Source organism: Osmerus eperlanus, chromosome 20 (assembly GCF_963692335.1).
Source record: "Osmerus eperlanus chromosome 20, fOsmEpe2.1, whole genome shotgun sequence".
NCBI classification, from domain to species: Eukaryota; Metazoa; Chordata; class Actinopteri; order Osmeriformes; family Osmeridae; genus Osmerus; species Osmerus eperlanus.
In genome coordinates this window covers 8,158,520-8,184,820 of record NC_085037.1, presented here as the reverse complement: position 1 = coordinate 8,184,820, position 26,301 = coordinate 8,158,520, and the positions used below count along the sequence as shown (strand labels likewise).

At 46.0% G+C, this 26,301-nt stretch overlaps 3 protein-coding genes across 6 annotated transcripts; 1 reads left to right on the top strand and 2 right to left on the bottom strand.

The window, feature by feature from the left end:
* Positions 1-242: 242 nt before the first annotated feature.
* LOC134006684 (protein phosphatase 1 regulatory subunit 36) lies at positions 243-4,740 on the bottom strand. The gene is made up of 8 exons (XM_062445638.1): positions 4,491-4,740; positions 4,327-4,396; positions 4,145-4,243; positions 3,866-4,006; positions 3,595-3,637; positions 2,954-3,201; positions 1,835-2,029; positions 243-979 (listed from the first exon to the last, which is right to left on the bottom strand). Exons 1-8 carry the CDS (start codon positions 4,630-4,632, stop codon positions 727-729), a joined length of 1,191 nt encoding a protein of 396 aa, XP_062301622.1. The 5' UTR covers positions 4,633-4,740; the 3' UTR covers positions 243-726.
* Positions 4,741-5,559: 819 nt separating this feature from the next.
* Positions 5,560-12,063, bottom strand: LOC134006683 (probable thiopurine S-methyltransferase). 4 transcript variants are annotated; one of them, XM_062445634.1, is made up of 18 exons: positions 11,955-12,063; positions 10,904-11,020; positions 10,572-10,664; positions 10,238-10,370; positions 9,237-9,364; positions 9,045-9,130; positions 8,770-8,814; positions 8,556-8,670; positions 7,959-8,063; positions 7,708-7,800; positions 7,480-7,612; positions 7,051-7,103; positions 6,860-6,934; positions 6,572-6,657; positions 6,365-6,409; positions 6,115-6,247; positions 5,908-5,952; positions 5,560-5,790 (listed from the first exon to the last, which is right to left on the bottom strand). In XM_062445634.1, exons 1-16 carry the CDS (start codon positions 11,993-11,995, stop codon positions 6,141-6,143), a joined length of 1,455 nt encoding a protein of 484 aa, XP_062301618.1. In that variant the 5' UTR covers positions 11,996-12,063; the 3' UTR covers positions 5,560-5,790; positions 5,908-5,952; positions 6,115-6,140. The 4 variants fall into 4 exon arrangements, with proteins under 4 accessions (XP_062301618.1, XP_062301617.1, XP_062301619.1 ...); XM_062445633.1 differs by lacking the exon at positions 11,955-12,063 and adding an exon at positions 11,868-11,943; XM_062445635.1 differs by lacking the exons at positions 7,708-7,800; positions 7,959-8,063; positions 11,955-12,063 and adding an exon at positions 11,868-11,943.
* Positions 12,064-13,117: 1,054 nt separating this feature from the next.
* On the top strand, positions 13,118-21,146 carry LOC134006960 (exostosin-1c). Its single transcript, XM_062446070.1, has 2 exons — positions 13,118-14,268; positions 19,772-21,146. Exon 2 carries the CDS (start codon positions 20,193-20,195, stop codon positions 21,144-21,146), a length of 954 nt encoding a protein of 317 aa, XP_062302054.1. The 5' UTR covers positions 13,118-14,268; positions 19,772-20,192.
* Positions 21,147-26,301: the final 5,155 nt, after the last annotated feature.

Genomic DNA, 26,301 nt, shown 5'->3' with positions numbered 1-26,301 from the left:
AGTGACTATTGTAAGACTGTAGGTAGCATTGGAGCCAACACAGCGACTACTTTAGTCTAGAGGAAGCCTTGGAGGCAGCGCTGACTTACTTATTTGTGTGTTTGGAGTGGACTGGTAAACTAAATAACCTTTATCATTTTGATTGTCCTGTCTCTGTAAAAAGATTTGAATTGAATTCCTTCATACAGTAGACCACAGCACCACCTGGTGGTAAAGAATACATTGCACTCAGAATCTGAATCAGAATTGTGTTTAATTGCCAAGTAAGTGGTCACAAACAAGGAATTTACTTTGGTGTGCAGGTGCATACAGTGAACATTTAAACATAATGAACAAAACGAAAATTTAGAAAATGTACAACAGAATGCACCAGTAACAGACGACACAGCGTACTGAAGATATCTCACTGCTTTTTAATACGATCGCCCTGAGGATAATGTCTTTGAAGTGATGCAAACAAAAACACAGCAAGATGTCCATGAGCATGTGTTTTTCAAACGCAACATGTATCATATGAATATATGATAAATGTGTTATGGCCCTAAGCTATGTCAGCATGGGCTGAGCTCAGATCCCAGATCCCAGAAACACACAAACACACACACACACACACACCAACTTTCAAAGAACGACACAGAAACACATACACACACATACATACTCCACACGCATGCAAACTCTCAAACACATGCACACACACACACACACAGACAAACAGACACAGGATTACTCTGTGTCTGAGGACACGCCCTCCGTGGTGGCACGGGAGACCCCCGTGTTGGCACGGCTGGCACTGGCACGCTTGTCCACGGCAGCCGACGCGGCTCTCTTGGGCACGGAGGAGGTCTTGCTGCTCCCAACGTGGACGCTCCCCTCTTCATCATCATCTTCATCATCCTCCTCGTCTTCTGTGTTGGCCCCCTGGGGCATCAGTGTGGTGCAGCTGAACTGGCTCAAGGGCTTCCCAAGGATGCCAAAGCTATGAGAGGAATGTTTGAAATCCTCAATTTGATAGCTTGCAAGCTTGCTGTCAATACTGACTAACTTATGTAGGCCAGCTGACACGAGTAATGTTACAGTATGCTGTGACAATGTTCTGTTACCCAAAGATCGCTGTGTAACAGCTGGATGTGGAGGTGTACGTGGCGTTACCTGATGTTGGCTGTGTAACAGCTGGATATGGACGCTGTTATGTGGTGTTACATGACTTTGGCTGTGTAACAGCTGGATATGGAGGTGTACGTTGCGTTACCTGATGTCGGCTGTGTAACAGCTGGATATGGAGGTGTACATGGCGTTACCTGATGTCGGCTGTGTAACAGCTGGATGTGGAGGTGTACGTGGCGTTACCTGATGTCGGCTGTGTAACAGCTGGATGTGGAGGTGTACGTTACCTGATGTCTGCTGTGCAACAGCTGGATGTGGAGGTGTACGTTACCTGATGTCTGCTGTGTAACAGCTGGATGTGGAGGTGTACGTTACCTGATGTCAGCTGTGTAACAGCTGGATGTGGAGGTGTACATTACCTGATGTCTGCTGTGTAACAGCTGGATGTGGAGGTGTACGTTACCTGATGTCGGCTGTGTAACAGCTGGATGTGGAGGTGTACGTTACCTGATGTCGGCTGTGTAACAGCTGGATGTGGAGGTGTACGTTACCTGATGTCGGCTGTGTAACAGCTGGATGTGGAGGTGTACGTTACCTGATGTCGGCTGTGTAACAGCTGGATGTGGAGGTGTACGTTACCTGATGTCGGCTGTGTAACAGCTGGATGTGGAGGTGTACGTTACCTGATGTCGGCTGTGTAACAGCTGGATGTGGAGGTGTACGTTACCTGATGTCGGCCAGCTTCTGGTTGAGCTGCTTCAGCAGGGCCTCCGTGTCGCATGGCGTGTCGCTCTGCTGATCGTGGAGCCGACTGCGGACAAACAGGTGGGGCGCCTCCTCCCGTGGCAAGGGCAGCAAGGACACCAAGACCGGGGAACGCTGGGTCATCATGCTGCTCAGGGCTGGCCGCCGCCGGGACTTCCTGGGGTCAAGGGGTCAGAATGGGTGGAGGACCAGTAAAATTACAGGGATTGGAAATGAATGTGTCTATCTGATACAACTAGTGATAGAGGATTTGTAGCTGCTTTCAACTAGTGATAGAGGATTTGTAGCTGCTCTAGTTCTATGAGCTTATATACTATGCACAGTAGGGAGCGACAAAGAGAATTAATCTTATTGACAAGTACAGCCAGAACTATATAAATATTAGCCAGGATGTGGATAAAACCATTATTAAAATGCCTTGTGTCAAATCAAATTCAATGTTATGAAATATCCATAGCAACTATGTAATTATTAATCCTGGTGATACAGCTGTGAAAGCATTAAGTAGACATTCTCCACATTGGAACACAACTCCAAGTCTGACAGTCTCTGCTGTCTTGAGCTAGGTCTCAGCCAGACAGCCAGAAATACACAGAACTGAAAGGAGTTTACTAAGCTGCCAGTCATCTGTCAGATACTGCAGGTCGACGTGAAAACAGGCTGTCACTCACGAGTGATGAGATGAAGGGTGCATACGACTGACATCGCTCAGGCCAAGATGGTGGAGCAACAGTCTTAAATGTGGGTGTGTAACCTCCTGTCACATCAATCTTACATTTACATTTAGTCATTTAGCAGACGCTCTTATCCAGAGCGACTTACAGTAAGTACAGGGACATTCCCCCGAGGCAAGTAGGGTGAAGTGCCTTGCCCAAGGACACAACGTCATTTGGCACGGCCGAGAATTGAACCAGCGACCTTCTGATTACTAGGCCGATTCTCTAACCGCTCAGCCACCTGACTCCCGGTTAGTGAATCTTTCTCTCCTTTCTCCTATCTTTCAATCTTTCTCTCCTTTCTTCAAACGGTTCCACTCTTGCTCTTACACACACTCGCGCACAGACAGCCTTCCTCCGCCCACCGTTGTTCAAGGGCAGGGCTGGGATGTCCTTGGTCTTTGGCCTGGCCCTCCTTGGCAGTTGGGCCGGACAAGTTGGGGGAAGAGAGGGAGTCGTGGTCACGGGATTCCCCTGGGTCCTCCTGCCTGGTCCTCCGGGCAGGGTTGAAGGTGTCCGAACGCAGCAGGCGGCCCACCTCCTGCTGGATCCCTCTTAGGTCCCTCCGGCCGAACGTCACCCACGCCACGTAGCAGAAGAAGCTGTACAGACACTGGATACACACCGGGGGGAGGGGAGTTCACATGCTAGGCTAAGTGTTGTCTCCCTCCTTCTACATGTATGTGCAATGGACTGCCTCCTTTATTTTTACTTCTTCATTCACTTCATTCCTTGACTAATCCATTCATTCATCTATGGTACTCAATCCTCAACAACGTGAATCAAATTCGCTGTGCCTCTCTGGTTCTACGCTTTCCAGAAAGTTCATAGGAGCTATTTTGATTGTGCAGGTCAGGCAAGGTGTTATTACAGCCCATAATTACCCCACGGCCGTCCTCCCACCTGGTTCAACACAGCCTGTCAAAGCAGGAACCTCTGTTGACTCAACACCTCTGCTGACACGGAGCCGAGTGAAGGTCAGTGCTCAGCGGTGCAGTGTACCCACCTCGTACAGCTGCCGGTCCCTGTAGGTCGACGACACTCGGTTCCTGGGGAGACATTATGAGTGTTGGTTAACCTCGAGGTGCAAATATATTTGCTGGTTTCGGGTTCGGAAAAGAAAGGGTGAAATAGGCAGAATGAAAACAGAGAAAAATAGGTTGACTGCCCTCTTACCCCCTCTTTTCTGTACAGGACTAAACCCTCTCCCCTCCCCTCTCCTCCTCTTCCTCCTCTCCTTCCACAACTCCCTCACCACCCCCTCCCCAGTGTCTGACCTGCCACAGGCCATGTGGTGCTCCTGGGAGAGGCCCAGACCCAGCACCAGGCTGGAGTAGCAGTAGGCCAGCTGCTTCTGAGCCAGCTGCACCCTGGCCGAGGCTTCCGCCATGACCTGCTTCTCCGTGATGCTCTGTTCCCTAGGGTAGGGATGCAGACAGTCGGAGAGAGAGGGATTGAAGGAGAAAGAGAGAGGAAGGAATAGAGATGGAGAGTGAGAGGCAGTACACTGTCAAACATCATCGGTGCAGATATATCCATCCACCTTTCCTACTTACGCCATAAGGGGCTTTGGTTTCTGGTCCAGGATTTTCTTCTCAAAATAACAGTACAGGTAGAGCAGCAAAGCAGCCAGGAACTCATCTAGTTCTCTGCTCCTGGACATACAAACACAAGCACATAGTAAGTGAACGTAAGTTATATTCTGTGTGTGTGTGTGTGTGTGTTGAGTCCACATTACTTCATCACAGTTAGGAAGCACAGTGGAATGGTGAGAGCATCATCCTCCTGTAGCAGATTGAGTGCCACCTCTGGAACACAAACATACAAACCCAATCAAAACCTTTTCCCCACGCAAAAGACACGGATTAAGAGCTAAATTCATATGTAATGACCGACACGGACGTTTGACATCTTCGATGGTCACACAGTCTTTGTGGCCTCGTTTCAAAGAGGACTTGTAGGCATTTAGTTGAGCAGGACCCGCGGTTTTCCTACTTTTGCCTTGTGTGGAGCACTGCGCTGACCTTTGGGCACAACACAGCATTAATATTAATCTGGAGTAAGTTCAGATAGTGAAATGTTTCAAACTGTAGGCCTATAACCTACAGCAAATTGGATATCTTTTTTTTTATAACACAACATGATTGTGTTTGTTATTATGCATACTGTACGGCTATGGTGAATATATGCACGTATTTAAGTATACTTATATTACAGAAGCACTAATTAGTTACCTTTCTGAACGTTTCGCATTTACCGTTTTGGTCTTTTTTCTTTTCTCTTTGACTTCTACTGATGTGTGAAAACTAGAAACAAGATAGCGAAGGACTTTATGAAGCAGAGTGACGGCAATGATGATGTAATGAAGAGCAATGAGGATCACTACAGAATGAACATTTGCATAACGCAAGGACCTTGCATCCGTAAATGTCCCAGCTAAAACATCCAAGGAGCTCGCTACCTTGTGAATTCGAGAGTTTGAGTTTCGTCATCCCAATCCCAGCGACCCGGAGGAGGTACCGTGGATATCTGTAGTAAAATGTATCAATTATCATGACAACTGTTAAAGAATCACTGTCATCCACGACCACATTGACAAGTCAGCATTCAGATTCACGAGTCTATAATGCTGCATTAACAAGCTGTAGCTAGTCTTCATATGATATGGCGCTCACAATAAACCTTTAGCTAGCGTTATATAACATTCTTTCTGTTATCAAACAGCGAAACGGAATTATCACACAAAATAAATATGAAGTATTCAACGGCTCCAACTGTGCGCATACCGTACACTCAAAACTCACCATTTCGTTTTGAGGTTTCGGCATTTTTAGCTACAAGAGTCGCTCTATAGATGTAGCACCCTCAATTTGTTTACTGCGAGAAAGTATCTAGGCAACAGGCAACCACGTCTATTCATGGGAAGCATGTAGGACTTGATTGAACAACCTAATATCTACCATGCACACAAGCTATTCAAACAATTGTTTATTTAGACATCGATCAAAACCAATATGCGTAACCAACCTAACACACAATGTTTTGTCATTGTCATCTTGGAAAAAGAATATGCAGTAGGACCAACAAGTAAATAATTAGGCCTTTGGAGTTAGTAAATGAACTCTCTCTATGAATACACCTGAGCTCCAGTCGAGGCGAGGGAGTTCATCGCATGACTGCAGCAAATCCACATCACATTTTTCTGCGTACAAACACAACATAAAGAATGAAACCAAAAACAGAAATTGAAAAACAATGAATCATGTTATTACACTGGGCACTACTGTTGTTGTTATTGCCACAATAATCCAAAACTCACCAAATAGTGTCTCTACCTCCTCATCCGAGACAAAGAAAGGTGGGCCTGTGAAGAGAACGTGATTAATACATCAATGCATTTTAGTATATTTATAAATTGTTATAGTAAAGTAAAAGGGTTAGCCTAACCCTAAATTCACAGTACACCATGTGCAAGAATGGCCTTGAGGTACTGGTAGAATTTGTCGTTGGTTTCTAAATGTCTCACCCTTGAATAAGTCTGGGTTGTAATAATTAGGCCTTTGGAGTTAGTAAATGAACTCTCTCTATGAATACACCTGAGCTCCAGTCGAGGCGAGGGAGTTCATCGCATGACTGCAGCAAATCCACATCACATTTTTCTGCGTACAAACACAACATAAAGAATGAAACCAAAAACAGAAATTGAAAAACAATGAATCATGTTATTACACTGGGCACTACTGTTGTTGTTATTGCCACAATAATCCAAAACTCACCAAATAGTGTCTCTACCTCCTCATCCGAGACAAAGAAAGGTGGGCCTGTGAAGAGAACGTGATTAATACATCAATGCATTTTAGTATATTTATAAATTGTTATAGTAAAGTAAAAGGGTTAGCCTAACCCTAAATTCACAGTACACCATGTGCAAGAATGGCCTTGAGGTACTGGTAGAATTTGTCGTTGGTTTCTAAATGTCTCACCCTTGAATAAGTCTGGGTTGTAAAAAAAGGAGTCCAGGAGGTAACGACAGCCTGTGTCCATTAGTGACATCATCAGGGAAGCATACCTGTGTGAAAGTGAATGAGTGAGAGAACTACAACCGTTTATAACAATCTTTAGCCCCCCTTCCTCCTCTCTACAGAATACCCTCCTTAAGGGACTGAGCAAATACACATTGATAGAAGCATCCAATACATTAGATTAGCTGAACAGATATCCACAACTAAATATCAGTGTAGAATTTCAGGAGTGAAAAAGTCGTAGCCTACTTTTTTCTGTCTCCTGGGTTGATGGCCACCAAGGAACCTCTGTCCCAGATTCCTCCGAACTGGCCCAATATGGAACTACCAAATACAGAGAAAGACATAATAAGTGATTTTACTGTGCTCTTCTACCAGCGTGTTAACCTTCAGCAGAATGAAAATCTAAGAGAGATCAATGGAATTTGATAGACTATTACCTGGAGAGTTTATATATGTCACAGTGGTACAGTGATATCCCCCCATCTGCGCTCTGTGACAGAGAGATGGGTAAACACAGACTGCAGGATGTATATAGACACAGTAAACAACTTATCAAAACCCCTCTCACTGTAAGCATCTTTCATTGATAATTAACAGAACAGGTTGAATCACATTCCAGTCAGTAATAGAGTTATTGTATCTTCTTTTTTTTCCTTCCTTTATAATGCGTTCATTTCGCCTTTATCCAAAGCAACCTATTGATCCTACCTCTTGATTTGCAATAAAATGCTTTACCGGGGAGCTATACCCACCCCTTTAACACTGTAGCTGTTGTATCTTGAGTACACTGTTAGGCTGTCAGTCGGTGGAATCCACAGTCAGTGCAATCTGAACTAAAACAACGTCGTCATACATCCTGATGATACCTTGTAAACCTTTGCACCAGGGACCGCTGGAACCGCTTCTTCACTGAAGCTCAGACTTTGCTCTTCAAAGAACTGCTTAATAGCCGTCTCAACCACGTCCACTCCAACCACTGAATGACCCATATCTGCCAACCTGGAGGTGAAAACAGGGGAGGAAGGTAAAATGATTGCTTTAATCATTCGTAAGAGAGGAAACATTTTTGATTTGTTCTCTAGTTCACAACCCACCACTTCATATCTACTGCTTTTCCACACAGAGGGAAGAAGAATCGCACTTTATTTCGTCCGTTGACAACCTTGTCAAGATGACTCTCCAGCATCCTATCAACAGGTCAAAGACACTGGTCACCTCTACACCGCCAAGAACATTGGTAATCCGTTCTATATTGGTATGGAATACTTCTATGTAAACAAACAAATCCCACTTTCTCTCTTTCTCTCTCGTTCACTCAGACAGTCTAGATATAAAATCAGGTTACTTATGGACATCAGGCTGGTGGAAGCTGATCTTTCCCTCTGTCCACAGATCCTCCCATTCTCCCACAGCCTTGACTCTGTGTGCTTGCACCGCCATTTCCCACTTTCTTTGTTTGCCAAAGAGTGAGAGATAGACACACAGAGATGGAATGGGCACAAAGCCTCAACCAATCACAATGAAAGAAAGAAGCTAAGAACTTGTACAGCTCACCGTTCACACTAGTATGAACACACTCTGTAAACATAGTACACTGAGTCTTACAGGGAGATAAACTCTGTTCTAGACTCACAATGATTCAGCAACTATTTGGTGAACAGCTGGAATGAACAACACAGTTGCAGTATAATATTTGTTCTGCTAATGTAGGCGTAGTATTAGTACAGGTTTGAAAGAGCAAGTGGCCTATAGTATAAGGACTGTCATGATCTTAAAATACAAGACAAGGTCACACAGTTTAGAAGTTCTCAGTTTAAAACCTTTATTCCATTCCAGACATTACACCTAGTGGGATTATTGAGCCTTTAGAAATGCCAATAACAATTTATGCAAAGCTATGCAACAACTGCATCATCAACAACCTAACTTTGATTTTCCTCACTTTGTCTTGGGTGAGATGAGGTGGACCTTTTCAGTGAGGTAGTCTAGCCCCCAGCCTTTCTGTCTGTCTGTCAGAGCATCAACAGAGTGCAACAGCTCGATATCACAGCTTGCTCCTGGGATGAAAGAGCCACAATCCCATCAACATTAGATACTGTAACTTGAATCAACAAGACTCATTCTCAACTCTGCCCACCACCTGTAACTGAACTTACCAAATAGACTTTGTACCTGCTCATCAGGCACCATGAACGGAGGGCCTGATAAGAGATAAGAGAGAATAGAAAGATTTAAAAAATTGCTAATGGGCTTAAGTGACATAAAACTATTTTTCTGTCTCATCATACAAATACGATATCTGGCTCTATAACATTCCACACCTGTAAAAGGTGTATTTTTAGTAGGATGAGTGTATAAAACCAGCGTCTATGAGGACTAATACGATGTGTATCAAATGTTCTGTACATACTTCTGATAGAGTAACTGTTACCTTTGTATAGTTCTGGATTGTAGAGCACAGTGTCCAGGAGGTATCTACAATCCTTGGCCATTAAAGACATGATGAGAGCAGCATACCTGAGACAGATAGAGAGAGACAGAGGCACAATAAATGCAAATGAGTCCCAAGTGCCCAGCTTTTTGTTGAAACAAGACAGGGACTGAGTTGGTGACGTGGTCTTACTTCTCTCTGTCTGCAGGGTTGATGGCCACTAGCGAACCTCGGTCCCAGATGCCTCCAAACTGGCCTGCTACCGAACTGGAGAAGTTGAACAGATCACACTGGTACAAGGAGATGTTCCCCTCTGAGCTCTAAGGATAGACAACATGTAAGAACACTGCTGAAGTAGGATATACACAGTACCTGTTAGAATAATGTAGCCCAAAAACAACCACACTGCCCTTTAAGTATTACCACTTCATTGCACTACTTAAACAACTATTGCAGGGGTTTTCAACCCTATCCATTGAGAGCTACTTCCCTGTATATCTTTGCTCCAACCTCAGTGCAGTCAAGACACTCACGTGATTGATTTCACTATTTATTCAAACACATGACAAATGGTTTTACATTGGCGGAATGGATGTACATGGGGAAGCGCTCCCTGCCTTCACTGCAGCATGCATGACATGAGGCAGGGAGCAATGAGTTAAATCCCCCACAGGGAGGACAGACAGACAACATGGGGGAGAAGGGGATGGTGGCGGGTGGCAGCAGCCCAGAACACAAAGTAATGGAGGATGCGTGTGCGTGCATGTGTGCGACTTTATAGCGCCGCCTATCAAGCTAAGCCTATGGGCTAAGAACACGGCGATGGGTGATATGACGCGCGCTGCCCGAGTGCCATGCCTGAACCTGCTTCGCTCATTTGTAATTTACCTGATTCAAGAGATTAACCAGCTAATTATTAGAATGAGATTTGCTATATCAGGGTTGCAGCCAGGTCTGGACTGGGACTGAAAAACGGACCAGGACTTTGAAACGCAGACTGGCCCACGACCGTGTATTATTATTATAATAATAATAAAATCAAATTAATTTTTGCATTTTGCCGCGACCATTTGACCGGCCGTTCTGGAAATCTCCTGACTCTCCCGACAGCCAGTCCGACCCTGGTTGCAGAGAAAAAAATACAGGAAGGTAGCTCTACAAGAACAGGGTTTTGACCTATAGAGTCTCAGTACCTTGTAGACCTTAGCTCCAGGTATGACAGGAACCTCCTCCTCACTGTAAGTCATATTGTTCTCCTCAAAGAACTGCTTGATGGCCTTTTCTGCTATCTCCACCCCGACCACTGAGTGTCCCATGTCAGACAGCCTATAGGTTGCCACACAAACCCAAAGAAATACACATGGGAAAGTTACATTTACTATTACACCCAAGAGAACTGCTAAGTCTCAGGAGGAGAACTGGACTTCTAAAATCCCAGATAGGGCTGCTTGGATGCTTCCATCATTTATGTAGCGAGGAGAGAACTTGGTAAAGGTATGGGTGATGATGGAAACTTTTCATATCTACCATTTCATATCTAAAGCTTTCCCACACAGTGGAAAGAAGAAGCTAACTTCTTTTCGTCCTGCCAAAACCTTCTCAATGTTGCTCTCCAGCATCCTGCAGAATAGAAACAAAGTGAATGACACGTAATTAAAATGAGTAGGCTTGCATTGTATCACGCAGAAAATAAAATGGATGCCTCATCAAAGTGTAATTACTGTGAGCTGAGTGTGACACAATAATGTATTTCTAACACACCGGTGACAAAAAAAACATGTTTTTTTTTTTTTACAAGTTGAGCTTGTGTTCACCCACTTCTTTGTCACGGCCAAGGTAAATAAAAGGATGGTGCCTACGGGTGTATGTTGGGCTGATGGAAACCGATCTTGTCCTCCTGCCAGCGTTCCTCCCATTCGCCCAACGCCATAACACGATCCGCCTGCGCAGCCAGCATTTTGTTTGTCCGACACCAACTGAGAGAGAGAGAGACAGATCAAGAGAGAGAGAGGGGGACAAAGAGAGATAGCAAGAGAGAGAGAGGAACAGAAAGAGGGGACAAAACAAGAGAGAGGGAGGGGTGAAGTGAAATACCTGACTCATTCTCCCAGTCCAGCTGGAAGCTACAGAGGGAGTGAACAGAGGAATGCACACACACCAGAAGGGACCACATGTCCCAGAGACATGCAGATTTTTCTAAATGTCACTGGTGTGAGAGTCATGTCTCACCTACCTCAGAAGAGAGGCAGGCTTTATGACTCTTAGACACTTGTACAACACAATCCTGTACTGAATAATGTCAACAAACAAAGGGATTACTCATCTGTATCTACTTAGTCGGTTTTTCTACTCTCTACAAGAGTTAGGTCAAAGTTATTGTTTTACACCTAGTTTGAATATTCTCCTAAACTGGATTTTCTAGAGTGGGAAAGGAAGAAAGGATGAATGAAGTAATTTTTTTACTGAAGAATATGCTTGCTTTCTAGGACTGAGTTTTTAGTATTTATTATTCACATTTTGCTTTATTTTCTCTGATGTGTTTATTAAGGTGTAGGCTACATTAATTATTTTTTATAATCCAAGACTGTAGGACAGTAAAAATCGTTTAATGGTTAACTAAACCGTTATGGAACATTCTGTCCGCTTGACAAAAAGTATTATCAAACAACTGGCTTTATCGGAAACGGGTCATTGATAACATGCATTCTGATGTACGATTTTGAAAACTATAGGCAACTGAAATATAAATTCAATGTGAATTTAGGTAGCTGTGTGAGCCCTTCAAAAACAATAGACATGTGACCAACACAGTCCATGCCTTACCTCACCACCACGCAGAATATAAATGAAACACCGACGACCATAATGCAATTGCGCTGGGAAATCATTTTACCAAGCTCGGTAACTTACCGTTTAATAAACGACGACACAATCCTTTTATAAGAACTCATTCAGAGGCAACCAATGAGTTTCTATTCTGTGTGGGAGGAGCTTTTGTGTAAACAAAGCTGCACGTGAGCTTTAGCAGATTCCTCTCTGAATGTCGATGCATTACAGTAAAATGTAATTTTCTAATTCTTAAAAATAAAAATAAAACACTGTCTAGGTCAGTTCTCTGAAAAACATTGAAGAAATATCTATCCTTTTTGAGAATAGCTTTCTTAGTTCCGTTTCCCCCTCTAATGGAAATAATGCAGGCCTATTGCACTTAGTGGATAGATTTGTTTATAATCCTAATGGTTTTGGATTTGGATGTGAGAGAAAGCATCCCGAGCTCATCGTACACTGCAATATTATTCACAAACTAAGCATGCACACAGTAAAATCTTCTCTGCAGACAGTGCCAGTGTGCCACAATGTGTATTACGAATTACGGTTAAGCCTATCTTAATCTATTTTATTTGATTGATTTATGGAAATTCAGCAATGGACCTGAAACAGTGGCGAGGGTAATACATAAATCTTAGTAAGATCTCTTAGATATAAAATGTTGGTGGACTGAATATAAATCAGTTTCAAGTTTTAACTCGGGGAGGCGCCAGACACCGCATGATCATCTCGCTATTAAATGAGCTTTCGGGTATCATATCCTGAAAATCATATTAGACATGTGGATATATTTATTTTCTACATTGTGTATAAGGTTACATCATATAAACAATAGACCATGCTGATATCAATGTTGAAACACTTTGCTGTTTAAATTACCTTGTGAATGTTCATTGGGGTGTCTCAACAATCTGTAACAATGGTGCATGCCGAAAATCTAACTTTGACTCAAACTAACTCGGGCGGATGTTTTCATTTATTCAACTACGCAGATGAAACTTTGTGGGATTGGGGAAATCGTAGTCTGTCATCTGTTCCCTCTTGTCAGTTTCCCCAACATATGTCATGGAATTTCTTCAAAGTCTAAACAGTCTTTGGCGTAATTCGGTTGTCGAAAATCCTCCGTTCCGGGGAGCCGCTGGCCAGATGTGTGTGTTTTCTTTAAAATCAACTCTGCGCATCGAACGTACCTCCGCGCCCTCAGAGCCAATCACAATCGCCGAGGGCGGGTCGTGTTTGGGACGTTGTGGATGAACGAAATGGACAATTCACCGCTCATATTCCATCCTCGACGGAAGACCTGTGCTTGAACGCAGAGGTGATGTGCAAATGCTTGGCCGAGGAGTCAAGAGGAAATCGTCCATGAGAGCATCCGTGTCGTTAACCCCCGGTAAAGGCCGAAAGTCGTGGAGCAAGCAACTGTGGTGATGTAGGCTGCGTCCACCCGATGATGCTGAGTGCTGTCTCTCGCTCCTAGAAATAGTCAGTATCGCTTCGATACGTGGATAACCTTTTGTCCTGTGGATCATTAATTTAATCTCTCAATTTGGGCCCATGTAGGCTATACTGTATGTGAGACATCATATGTGTTATGCTCATAGATCTAGCCTAAATTGTTGTGTCCAAAGGCACAAGGCAATGGTATACTATATATACTGTTCAAAATACATGTTAAACAAGAAATTGCATGTCTGAGCCGGATAATTAACCCCTCGGTTATGTTGGCTCTCAAGGCGGACGTATCGCACAAATGAGTGACTGAAGAGAATGTTTGCAAATGTGTTTCTCTGAGAATCAGTCAGCTACAGGCTGCGTCCTTCTTTGTATGGTTGGTACATAGAAGGACGCCCTCGTCACACACGCGCTGACAATGGCAGATATTATTTCATTATATGAGCAGAGACACTTGTCGTGAACCGGAGACAGGAAAATCGCTTTTGGCGCGTCGTTCAGATTTCAAGAACAGGAGAGCCGATGGAATACGAGCCTATCAATTTTCCTGCTTCAGAAATATAAGTAGTGCGGTTGATTTGCCTTCAGGTAAAATTATAACCTCTGCTAAGAGAGTGAGCGTGAAAGAGAGACGGAGAGGGACAGAGAGCGAGAGAACTGGGAAATTTGGAGACAAGGGGCGGGGAGAACGCCTCTGTGCAATTATTTTTATGGACGCGCCTAGTGCCTGTGCGCGTGTCAGTCTTGTAACTCAATCATGTTATGGAGCTTGTAAACTGGACGGACCTCCGACGACACAGAAGTAGATGCCTTTGCTACTACTACCGGCCACGGAGCTACTCTCGTTCACTCCCTGGGAAGCACGCTCAACGGTTCCGTGCGCAATGAAAACGTGCCACTGTTAACAAGGATCGCATTAAGCAGCGAGGTATGAAACAGTTCCGTGGACCTGTAATTGTGCCACTCTTTCAACTAATTAAAGTGTCTAACTGGATTGATAACGTAAATTGATTACTGATGGGCTATACAAGTCTGTTTTCAATATGTGGATCTGTATCTAACAGTAACAGGTAACCCTGTTATTGAACACATTCTTTTTTATTATGGAGGGCTAGATCATTTTAAATAGGCCTAACAAATTTATGTATGTCCTGTTTATTTCAGAAAGCATCTGATATAATCTTTTTAATCTAATTGAATGCAGTCTCACTAAATTTAACTTAAAATCCTCTTGTGTATTCATGACCAAGGGTCTTAATTAAATCCTTGGCACATCAAAGATCATCTGTCGAGTGACCCTGTTTTCATGTCCTATTCAGTTTATATGCAAATCTCCCCTAAAAAGTACTCGTTGCCAATGATATTCCCCACTGGGCTGAGCGGGTATAATTCTCCACTGCCTGTGGCAGAGATGAGGAAGGAGAACTCATTTTGGAGCATGTCACCATTGATATTAGATTTCTAGAGTGAAGGGGCAGATGGACAGATGAGGGAAGGCAGACAGAAGCTGAGTGATGAAAGAGACGCACAAGTAGCCTACAATATACATAGAAACCAGATATACCAGTCCTGTACCATGCTATCAGGTCCAAAGCACCATATGTGTACAATATAAGTAAAAAAAAAAATCTCTTACATATAGTCTTTTAGCATTCAGCATATGCTTTTACCCATGCAACTAATTCATAAAATAAGAGGGTGTGTCCTATACCTCTTTGTCATCAGTAATCTTAAATCATGGTGCTCAAATCAACATAACCTGTAACTGATTGGAGTGCGACTTCCATCCGTTTTGGATTAACACAAGTTAAGATCCTGACAAAATAATGTTCTCCTCCTGGATCTGCTGCTGATATCTCCTGTCTGGAGGGCCAAGTTGATACCAGCACGCTGCCCCACATCTTTCCAGTTCAGCGGATCGTCTGCAGCGGCCAGCCTGGCCAACGCACATCCATCCGCTGATGACTGTTCCAACCCCTCTTTTCCGTTGGCTAATTAGCCCTGGTGGCGTTGGAGAGAGAGCGGCATATTGTTGAGACATAATTAATCAAGCCCAGTTGTAATTATCCTGCGTTTGGAAGTGAAGTGCAGGGGGAGGTTGAAGGGTTGCGGGGCATTCATTGGGCTCGAGGTAAACATCTTATTAACTGTGTCACAGTCCCATAACGAGCAGACCAAACACCCTGTTGTGGTTTAATAAAAAATAAAAAACAATCTGTTATTTGTATAGCTTGTACAGCTAACTACAAGACAATGCCTTGTAAAAATACCATGGCTTGATTAGGGTTTATGGTCATTGTTCTTGTTTTCAAGGTTTGTTTTCAACCCAAGCTGAAGGAAGGGAGGATGCATTTTTACATTGTTCAGTAAGAGACTAACTCACTGCATTCATATTGTCTTGCATAAAGTGGGTGAGAACCGATTGTAAAGTAGTTAACTAAAGTAGATGTGATCACGTAGGAGTATGGACGGTAAACTTTTACTGCTGGTTTAGTCATGGGCGTTGTTTGTCCGTTCCTGTTTTCTCCGAAGCTCTTTTGGTATTTAAAGATCTGCACAAGACAGACTGATATCACACACGGCGAACTGGTCACAACAGTTCTAACCGCAGTCCTTCCTGGTCAGGTCAACTTCTGCGCACACACAAACAGTACATACACACACAAATACACAAAGGTTGACCACAAAAACAGCCAACACACACATGCATGTCTGTTACACAGCTTGCTACATATACACTGTGTGCAGAGAGGCTAGGAGAGGACAGCCCTGGATTGTACAGCTCGTCATGGCTCTCTGGCCTGTAATGACAGAGTCTGGGATTTAATTTAAGTCTGACCTGACTTTGCACCTCACCACAAGATTTGTTTATGTTGAGTAACACTTCATTTGACTGGACTATAACATGTGTATCCAGCTTTAGCCCAGCCAGAACACACGCACGCACTCACACACACACAACACACACACATCCCACTCAATGGCAACGGCACAAGCCAGCCCATCCCTGCAGTGATTGTCATTATGGCTTTGCAGTTGTGTGTTGGTATACTGCTTTTTCAGTTTGTGTCCATCCTGCTCCGACAGGCAGACAGAGAGAAAAAGGGTGCAATGTTATTTCCTGCAGTCAGCCGATGATCCAGTGTCGGTTTAAGGCCTGTTTTATATACCTACGCAAATCATAGCAGAGCCTCTTCTCTACACTGAGGAAATGACTTCTCCCTTCAGAGTAACACACAGGCTTATTTCATTTTCAATGCCTGCTCCTGCATAAATAACCCCCCCCCTCTCCTTCCCAAGCTCCTTCCCACCCCCCAGATACCCTCCTCTGCGGCTGCTGTTGTAAACAGAATCCAATCTCAAGTACTATCTTTTTTCGGTTGCTTGATGGCTGGAGGAGGCTCTCGTCCGGTGGGAATAGCGGGCAGTAGAGGAGGAGGAGTAGGAGGAATGAGATGTCCGTCCAGCTGTCACCCACACAGCCTGCGAACCGACTGGCCCGGTGCTGGGACATTCTAGAGGCCCGGGGGAGGAGACATCAGCTCGTTAGTTAATCCCACCACTTCCCTTGTGTTAAAGTTACGAAGGCTGAGTCTGCGGTTTTGGAGTGCGGAATGGAGTCTGCGCTATACAACGCTGCCCTCTTGTATCAAACTCTGTCCCAAATGGCCCTCTTCTGTTTTAGGCTAACAAATCATACTGGACGAGACTCGGCTGATGTGGAGAGCCGGTGCTGGCACTCTTTCTAGCTCTTCATACTCTCCTCTTACCTCAACCGTGGGCAAATACAATGAACTCCACTTCCTTCTGTCTGATACTCCCAAGTGATTGGAGAGATCCAGATAAGTGATTGGAGACATCCAGGTAGATAGGTGGAAACCCGTTTGGTCGTCATGTGTATAGCTACACCTGAGCCACCCATTCATGTCAGATAAAGGATCACTGGAGAAGGAGGATACTTAAAAAGGAGATGTACCAAAAAAAAGGCATCATCAGGCTTTAGCAACCCTTCTCTTCACCTCGAGCTGAACTCCTCCCTCCTCCGCTCTGAAGGCCCTGTGGCCTTGCTAGAGCTATAGGGCCCTGCAATGAGGATCAATCATGGGCCCAGTGACAAAGGAGTGCACCCTCCCTCCACACCTCTCCACCCCCTGTCAGCTCCATGGCTGCAGCTACTGTACAGCTGAGCCAAGTCCAGACATGCCCTGCTAGTGCTGCACTGGCCGACATTCATTAGTGCCACTGGTGCTAATGGTTGCTAATGCTCTGCCTGATGCTATTAGTTGCCACAGCAGTCAGCTAGCAAGTGGCCTGGGATGTGATTATGGTTGTTGTTGTTGTTGAGGTTGTTGTTGTTGTAATAGGCAGTGTCGACTTGGCAAACATGGACGCTGATGGCAGCAAATTGTATATATATTATTTTTTGGAGGGGGGGGGGGGTTAATTATATAGTAGTATAATAGGGAAATTATGTATGTTGGTCATTATCATTATCATCATTACCATAATCATTATTACCCTCCATTGTGGTGTCCTCATCCTCACCATCATTATCCCGTAGTGTTATCTGGGATGTGGAACCACAAATCACATTGGCAGGATTCTCTCGGGCTGGCGCTGCTGTCTAGCAGGATAGATGTTTTCGACAGGGGCGTGACTTGAAGAACTCTGAGTTTTACTCCTGCCCAACGATCAGGGGATATAAAGCAGAGAGAAATGCAGAAGGGAAAATCAATGTCTAACTAAGGCATCTGCTGCATTATAGATGAGAGGGCTTTGTAATGGGATCCCTCATGTCTGTTTCTCTCTTACAACTTTGCCTGCTCCCAGCCCCGAGTCCTCTGTCAGGTCTAAGACACTAACCGGCACCCCCACTGTACATTGACAGATTCTCATTGGCTAAACTCTGCCTGGCACACACACACACACACAAACTCACTCACACACTATTGGCCTCTCTCTCTGTCTCTCTCTCTCTCTCTCTCTCTCTCTCTCTCTCTCTCTCTCTCTCTCTCTCTCTCTCTCTCTCTCTCTCTCTCCTCTCTCTCTCTCTCTCTCTCTCTCTCTCTCTCTCTCTCTCCTCTCTCTCTCTCTCTCTCTCTCTCTCTCTCTCTCCTCATCTCTCCTCTCTCTCTGCAGTCTCACAGATGAGCACACAATACTGAAGCACAAAACTCCCCACAGATACACAGCACAGGGAATCCTGAGAACCATAGACTGTGTCTGTGTTCCTGGACACACATTTATTGGAAAAAAAATGTTTAGCTCCAGTGTCCTATCCGTTCACATCAGAAGTCCATTCGACAGTAAGAAACCTCACTGGACCTAACTCGTTATCGACCTCTATCACCTGTCCGGTGCTGGGTAGCATGCCCCGCAGGCGGATGATGCCATGTCTAAGTGGATGGAGAGGAGAGAGGAATGGAGAGGATAGGGGATATAGGGAGGAAAAGGTATAGGAATTTGAAGGAGAGGTATCCTGAAGGAGAGGAGGGATCGAGTGAAGGAGGCAGGTGAGACCTGAAAGCTGCCTTTGTGTGGCGGCTGGCAGGGTGAACACTGGCCTTCACTGTGAGGTGTTCTGTGTGAGCACACAAACACAGTCACACACACACTCACTCCAGACATGGCAGTTGTGGTAGATGCTTGGCACACTCGCTGGGTTGAAAATTTTATGTTTTCAAACCTAACAGAAAGCCCTACACTGTTTTTCTCTCAAGGTTAACGGTTGTCATACTCACACACACACACACACACACAAAAAGGTGCCTGTGTTTTCTTGTACTTAATTTCTTCAACTAAACTCTCTCCTATTTTCTCCTCCACTGTTTCTGGTGCTTCTGAAGCGGAGCTTGAAGTGAATGATAATATCTTGGCCCTGTGCATGCCTGGCATATTAAACCCAAACAGGCTTTACCACTGGATATCAGTGGCACTGTATATCTAAACCACAAACCCTCAAACAATGTGAAAGATTAATCAACGCTGATGTGGGAAAGAAAGTTTATTTTTTGTATTTTGCTGTGATGTTTTCAAAGGATGTGTGTTGTTGGTAGAACTGGAAGGAGGGTTTTCCTTCACAAGAAAATAAGATTCTGAGTAACAGTGGGCAGCACTGTCCTCGACTCTGCCTTTACACTGCTGAGCGTACTGTATGTACGTAGTAAATAAGCCGCTGATTGGATTGGCTTGAAAATGCATGTTTTGAAATGAGTGTGGGGACATCATGCAGTATGAGGGTGTATCCTATGTGTAAGATGTTTGTTTTATAAGAGGGTGTTGTTAAATCACTTGAGACATAATTTTATGACTGTGTGTGTGTGTGAGGGGAACTCTGGTTTTGAGGTTCTGGTTGCAAGTTTGTGTGTGTGTGTGATGCCTTGGCTGTTAGATTGTGTACTGAGCTGTGATCTTGTTTGTTTATCTCCCCAGGAGAGCCCCCGGAGACAGCGCAGGGCGCCATGAGGTGGGAGGGGCCACTGCGAGAGGAGAAATCGCCCTTCATCATCCTCAGAGCTGGTCAGAGACACACACACACGTTGCAGAGAGGGGCTGAAAACACACCATTCTGAGAGAGGAGACGACGAGAGAAGGAGAGGATAAGAGAGCGAGCGAGAGACGAGAGAGTGGATTCTGCATCTCTTCGTTTCTCCTCCATGGGTGATTCCACTGGACCAGACTTGGAGTCAGCAGTGCTGGTTTCCAAGTTAGCGCACTGCTTTCCCCTGGACCCCCCCTGCTATACCTCCAACCACCCCCACCCCCACCCCTGTGAGGCTCATTGCTGAGGGGCAGAGACAGGGAATCGAGGGAGCGAGAGAGACAGAGAGCGAGAGAGAGAGATAGAAGGCGAGACAGCGCGACTCCATGCAGGCCAGGAAGAAGTATGTGCTGCTGGCCCTGTGTGCATGCTGCTGGTTCCTCCTCTTCTACTGGGGGGGCGGGGGCATCGGGTCACGTCTCCTGCGCTTCCTGACCCGCCACCGGGGTGAGGTGGTGCGGCCCTGGCCCACCTGGACCGACCGGGCGCTGCTGCCCCGCTATGCCCACCTGGAGGAGCTCCAGACTGGGCCTGGCTCGGGTGAGTCCCCCCGGCAGAGACGCCAGTCCTGGACTGGCATCTATAAGGACAGCCGCTGTCGCATGGAGACTTGCTTTGACTTCTCTCGCTGCCGGCGCAGAGGGCGGGACGGCTTCCGGGTCTATGTGTACCCGTCGGAAAAAGGCGAGCGTGTGTCGGAGAGCTACCGCAAAATCTTGACCTCTATAGGCGAGTCACGGTACTACACCACAGACCCCCGCGAGGCGTGCTTGTTCGTGCTGGGGATAGACACTCTGGACCGTGACCAGCTCTCGGGCCAGTTTGTGCCCAACATGGATGAGCGTATCCGTGGTTACCCGCTGTGGAACGACGGGCGTAACCACCTGGTCTTCAACCTGTATTCAGGCACATGGCCAAACTATACAGAGGACTTGGGCTTCAACATGGGCCAAGCCATCCTGGCCAAGGCCAGCCTCAACACGGAGCACTTCAGGCCCGGCTTCGACGTGTCCATCCCCCTGTTCTCCAAGGAGCACCCCCAGAAGGGTGGGGACCGGGGCTGGCTCGTCAGGAACTCTGTCCCCCCTAGGAGGAAATACCTGCTGATGTTCAAGGGGAAGCGCTATTTGACGGGCATCGGCTCGGACACCCGGAACGCCCTCCATCACATCCACAATGGGAAGGACATTGTTTCCCTGACGACGTGTCGCCACGGCAAGGACTGGGAGAAACACAAAGATGCACGGTGCGACCATGACAACCTGGAATATGAGAGGTAACGCCAGCGTCAGGGTGGGGATATGGGGGGAAGTTTGAACCAAGAACAGGCTACACTGTGGGCTAGTGGTTTTTACTGGTCACATTGAATACTTACATGACCTATTTATTGGTTTTCTTTTCTCACAAGCTTTTATGAGATTTTATGACTTTCTCTCTGTGAGATTTGTATTCCTTCTCGCTTTCTCTCTCTTCTCTTTCTCTTTCTCTCCCTCTCGTTCTCTCACTCAATAGTATTTATACAACTTGCTAGTGTTTATAGCTATGGTGGTGTTTATACATGTTTTATTCATGGTGTTTACAGTTAGGTCCTTTAAATCACATTATCTCTAGTTCCTGATGTTGACGTACTGGAATATATACTGAACCTGTGACTTTTATTAAAGGAAGAGGTGGAATAGTAAGAAGGAAAGTGGAAGAGAGGAGAGAAGAGAAGGGGAGTGGTGGACCTGACTTTCAACAGTAATAGTTAGCTATAATTTGAATGTGGCTAGCTAGCTAGCTGACTGGCTGAAGTTCCTTTGGGGTTTGTTTACATTGGGTTGGTGGTGAAGGTGAGGAAGGGGAGGACTGGAGCTAAGTCCCTCTCAACACTGTATGAATGAGCTCATTTATTCCACACATACACCACGGTGGGCAGGGTCTGGGGGAGGGGGTTCTCGTATAGGACATTAGGCTATGGAATTGAAGGTGGGCAGGGTGTGAAGGTGGGTGGGAGGGAGCGGGGTGTCCCTTGAGACAGCAGCAGCCGTGTAAAAGAAAAGAAAAAAAGACAGATTCTCCTTGTTGTAATATATGGTGGGTTCTCTCTGTGTGGTGCAAATAGGGATTTTGGCCTTGGAGTGTGTGATGGGATGGAGGGAGGGAAAGAGGAGGGAGGTTTAGGGAGGGAGGTGTAGGGCTGTGTTACGGTGACCTCTCTCTCTCTCTCTCTCTCTCTCTCTCTCTCTCTCTCTCTCTCTCTCTCTCTCTCTCTCTCTCTCTCTCTCTCTCTCTCTCTCTCTCTCTCTCTCTCTGTGTGTGTCTCTCTCTCTGAGCCTCAGGAGGCGAGAGCAGGGAATTTAAGGGATAATATGAGAGGCAGCAGCAGGGGAGGATGAATGGAGAGCAGAAAGCATGACAATAAACTGAGCATGGAGCAAGGTTTCACCAAACAAGGTTAGAGTCAGCGTTAGTTAAGTGACAGTCTCCCTCTCTGCCCCATCTGTCTTCTTGTCCCTCAGCCTCTCTCTCTCTCCCCCCCCCCACCCCCTCACCCTCTCTCGACCTTGTCTGTCTTCCCTCCTCTCTTGCCCCCCTGGCCGGCTGAAGCGGGCTGCATCTTAGCAGGTTGACCCAGGTTAAGGAGTGCTGCATCTGGTCCACCAGCAGATTAGCCCTGGAGGACCTGGGCCAGGACACAAAGGTGGGGGGGAGGGTGGAGAGACAGAGAGAGAGAGAGAGGAGGATGAATGATACAAGATAGATCAAAGAAGACCAAACAGGAGAAAGAAGGGTGTGGGGGTGAGAGAGAAAGAGTGAGAGAGAGAAAGAGGTTAACCACGACAGAGGTCATACAACAATGGGATGGTTCAAAGCTGTGTAGAGGTGGACAGAACGAGAAAGAACAGAAGGAAGGGAGAGTGGAAGAGGAGCAGGGCACCTGAGGCAGGCAGAGGAGAAAAAGAGAGGGAAAAATGTCAAGCAAAATTGGGAGCAGGAAAGAGAGACAAGGGGAACCTCGAGCAGTGAAAGGAAGACGGGGGAGCGGGATACGGGGGGGGAGGGAGGGAGGGAAAGAAAGTGAGGGGGACAGGAGGAGAAGGGATACTTGAGGCGAGCGAGAGGCTGCACTGCAGCCTAATGGCCTAGTTTCACTCACTTTAGCGGATTCTCTCAGACAAGGAAGAAAATCCTGCTTTGTACAGCGAATGTAAATGAGCTAGCGTGTGAAAAGGGAGGAGAGGAAATAGGACAAACCACACATGCACTCTCTCTTTCTTTTACACACATACACGCACACGCACACACACACACACAACATGGTGACAGACCGGGGAACTTGATTGCACAGAGTTTCTTCAGCAGCAGCACCAGGAGCAGTAGTTATTCATGGACTCCAGGAACGAGGGATAGAGATCGAAAGAGAGATAGAAACTGAAGGCTAAGCATAGCAGGAGAGGACACTATTATTTTCTCTTGCTGAAGACTCCTGAAGGGCAATACAGAAGAGAAGGATTAGCATATTGTTTTTTTCACAGTATCTGTATATAGCTCAGACTATATATACGTACATTTCTAAAAAGGTTTAAGGGTCGGCAACATGAATACATATCTAAGATATATCATAACATAACTTGTGGTCTGAATGCCCTATAGTCATGTGTGTGTGTTAGTGTGTTCAGATGTTGGCAGGCCCAATCAGAAGGGCTACACCCAAGTGTAATTAGGGCCTGTGGAGTAGCGTAGCAGAGTAGTGTGGAGGCTGTGGTGTGTGTGTTGGCCTGAAGCTCTCTCTAGAACTTTTTCTTCTGTTTGGAAGAAGAGAAAGAATCTGAGTTCTCATCTCTCTCTCTCTCTCTCTCTCTCTCTCTCTCTCTCTCTCTCTCTCTCTCTCTCTCTCTCTCTCTCTCTCTCTCTTTCTCTTTCTCTCTGTCAACCTTCTTTTTGTCTTTCTTTTCCAACTGTTTTCTGATTTTGGATTCCTCCCTCTTCTCATTCCATCCCCATACCATATTCCCCCTTTTCTTCTCTGCTTTCTCTCCACATCCCTCTCTCCATCCTTCCTCCCAAGTCTCCCTCCTCCCTCCCTAGTCTCTGTCTGTAAGCATGCCTGTTGTCTCTCAGTGAACTTGTCCTCTTAACATACCTCTCTCACATACATTTTTCATAACCACCGCTCCCATAATCATCCATAACATTAAACATATTTGACAGCAACGGTGTGTTGACAATAGACACACGCACACAATCACATACACACCACATCACACACAAACACACACACACTTGCCACATTGATGCATCTACTCATGCATGTGGGAGCAGACAGACACTGAGACATTTCACAAGACAGCCAGTGGCATGCCAGAGGTTATGAAAGGAAAGGTTCCCTACAGAGGAGTCAAGCTGGTCTCCATGTAACCCTACTCCACAGGGAGAGCTGTCATGTGCAGCTGACCTCTCCCTCTAGCGCCTGGGCTGGGCTGGGCTGGGCTGGGCTGGAGGAGCCTGTCTGTTAGGTCCGGCTACTCGTCTATCTAACCTTGTTGATAAGCAGGTTCTGGGGGTTGATAAGCAGGTTCAAACCCAGCTGATGTTGACAGTAGTGATGCCGGGTGCTTGGTGAGAGGGCGGATTCCATTTCCCATTCACACACCTGAGAACCTGCATGCTTTTTACATTTAACCCCCGTCATGCTCAAGGGCCAGTATGAGCTTTGCGTCCACACACAGATAGACGGGCAGCACAGCACACCTGCCAGACAGGCTGTGGGCGGTCAGAGGTGGAACCTTTAAAACAACCGCAGCAGGCGCACCCCACACTGGCTGAGAGTGAGCCTGGTGTGGTTGTTGAGCTTGGGAGATTGACAGGGGCGGGGGGCAATTACTCCATCGACCCCCCCCCAGACAGTTCCCCATATTGAGGGGGAGGTCCAGACCCATCAGGTGCCTCTCAGGTTTCTGAAGAGGATCTGTTTGGCCCTGGGGCCCATGTTGACCCCTGCTGACCCCCGCCTCACTAGTGTGGATGTCCCTCTTAACGGGAGCCCATTCAGAACCCTAATCGGACCTTTTATCCAGCCCAGCCATCGCCACAGCGATCATGGCGGGAAAAGCCCCTGGCGTCCTTTCTGGCTTTTGTGCAAGTGAACTGGAGCGGAAAGACTCCGACAATATGGAGGGGGAGAGAGAGAGAGAGTGTGTGAGAGAGAGAGAGACCTGGGATAAAGAGAGTGCTAGACTAGGGAGAGGGAGTGTGTGTGTGTGGGAGGGTGGTACCCTTGCCTTCTGTTGCTAAGATATATAATCCACCCCCCCCACGTCTCTGTCTTGTTTACCTGATTTTGATTGGCTGCACTTGACCCTAAACCCCCTTGTGTTGAGATCTCACACTTCAATCTCAATCATACAGTACTGAAATGAGTTCTTATGAAAAAAAAAACTCTTTGAACTTCTTATCTCAAAACTGGGCAGGATTGTGTATAGGTGAAGATGCTACATACAATAAAGTCATCATTTTCTGTAAATGCAGTCCAACTCTCTTTCAGGTCGTGCTATCACTGATAATGACAGGCGAATTGGTAGATAAACTTGTAAAGGCTGCATGCATCATTAAAAGGCAAAGGAGTTAACCGTAGATGGTGTTTTCATTTTTCACCTCTTTTGAAGTGGGGCGAGGAAATCTCTCATGTGGGGGAGTGAGGGGTTCGAGAGATAATGATTGACAGGCTGTGATAATCCCTCCCTCTTTAAAGTTCAAAGGCCTCAAAGGCTTCTTCCCACCACCACCACCCATTCATTAATATACAGTGGGGTATTTGGGTTAAATCGGGATTCAAAGAAGGAGGGGGGTGTATTGCCCTCCAGAGATTCTTCCCTATCAAACCATATCATCCTGCTAATGTTTATATCAGCACTGTACACTGTAACGGCTAGTTTCTGTATGAGACTGGCTTCCACCTTATATTCTAACACGCCACCATCAATCTGACAGTCCCCCCCACACACACACACACGCACCATATTGTCCCCACCAAGGCAGACTTGTATGGGGTGTGAGAGTGAGTTCCAGACCCAGACAAAGCTCTCCCTGGCCCAGATAAGAGGGTTTTGCACCGCCGGCCAAATAAAGAATAGGATTCAGCATGATGAATTAATCATGAGCAGTTCTGCTGGTGAACTCTTACTTAATGATAGCCGTGGTGCCGAGCTCATTTTGTTCTCAACCATCCCCTGTCTCACTCCTCCAAGGGGGTGTGTGCGAGCATGTTTCTGCGCTTGAGAGTGTGCGAATACGAGTGTACAGAAGGTGTGTGTGCACACCCCGCATGTAAGTGTGTGTGTGTGTGTGTTCCAACCGGTCCCCTGCCTCCATCCTTGACACCTATGATGAATGAGAGGAGACTGGACTGCACTACCAGCTGCTGGTTCTCAAAATGTCTACATGCAGGTACAG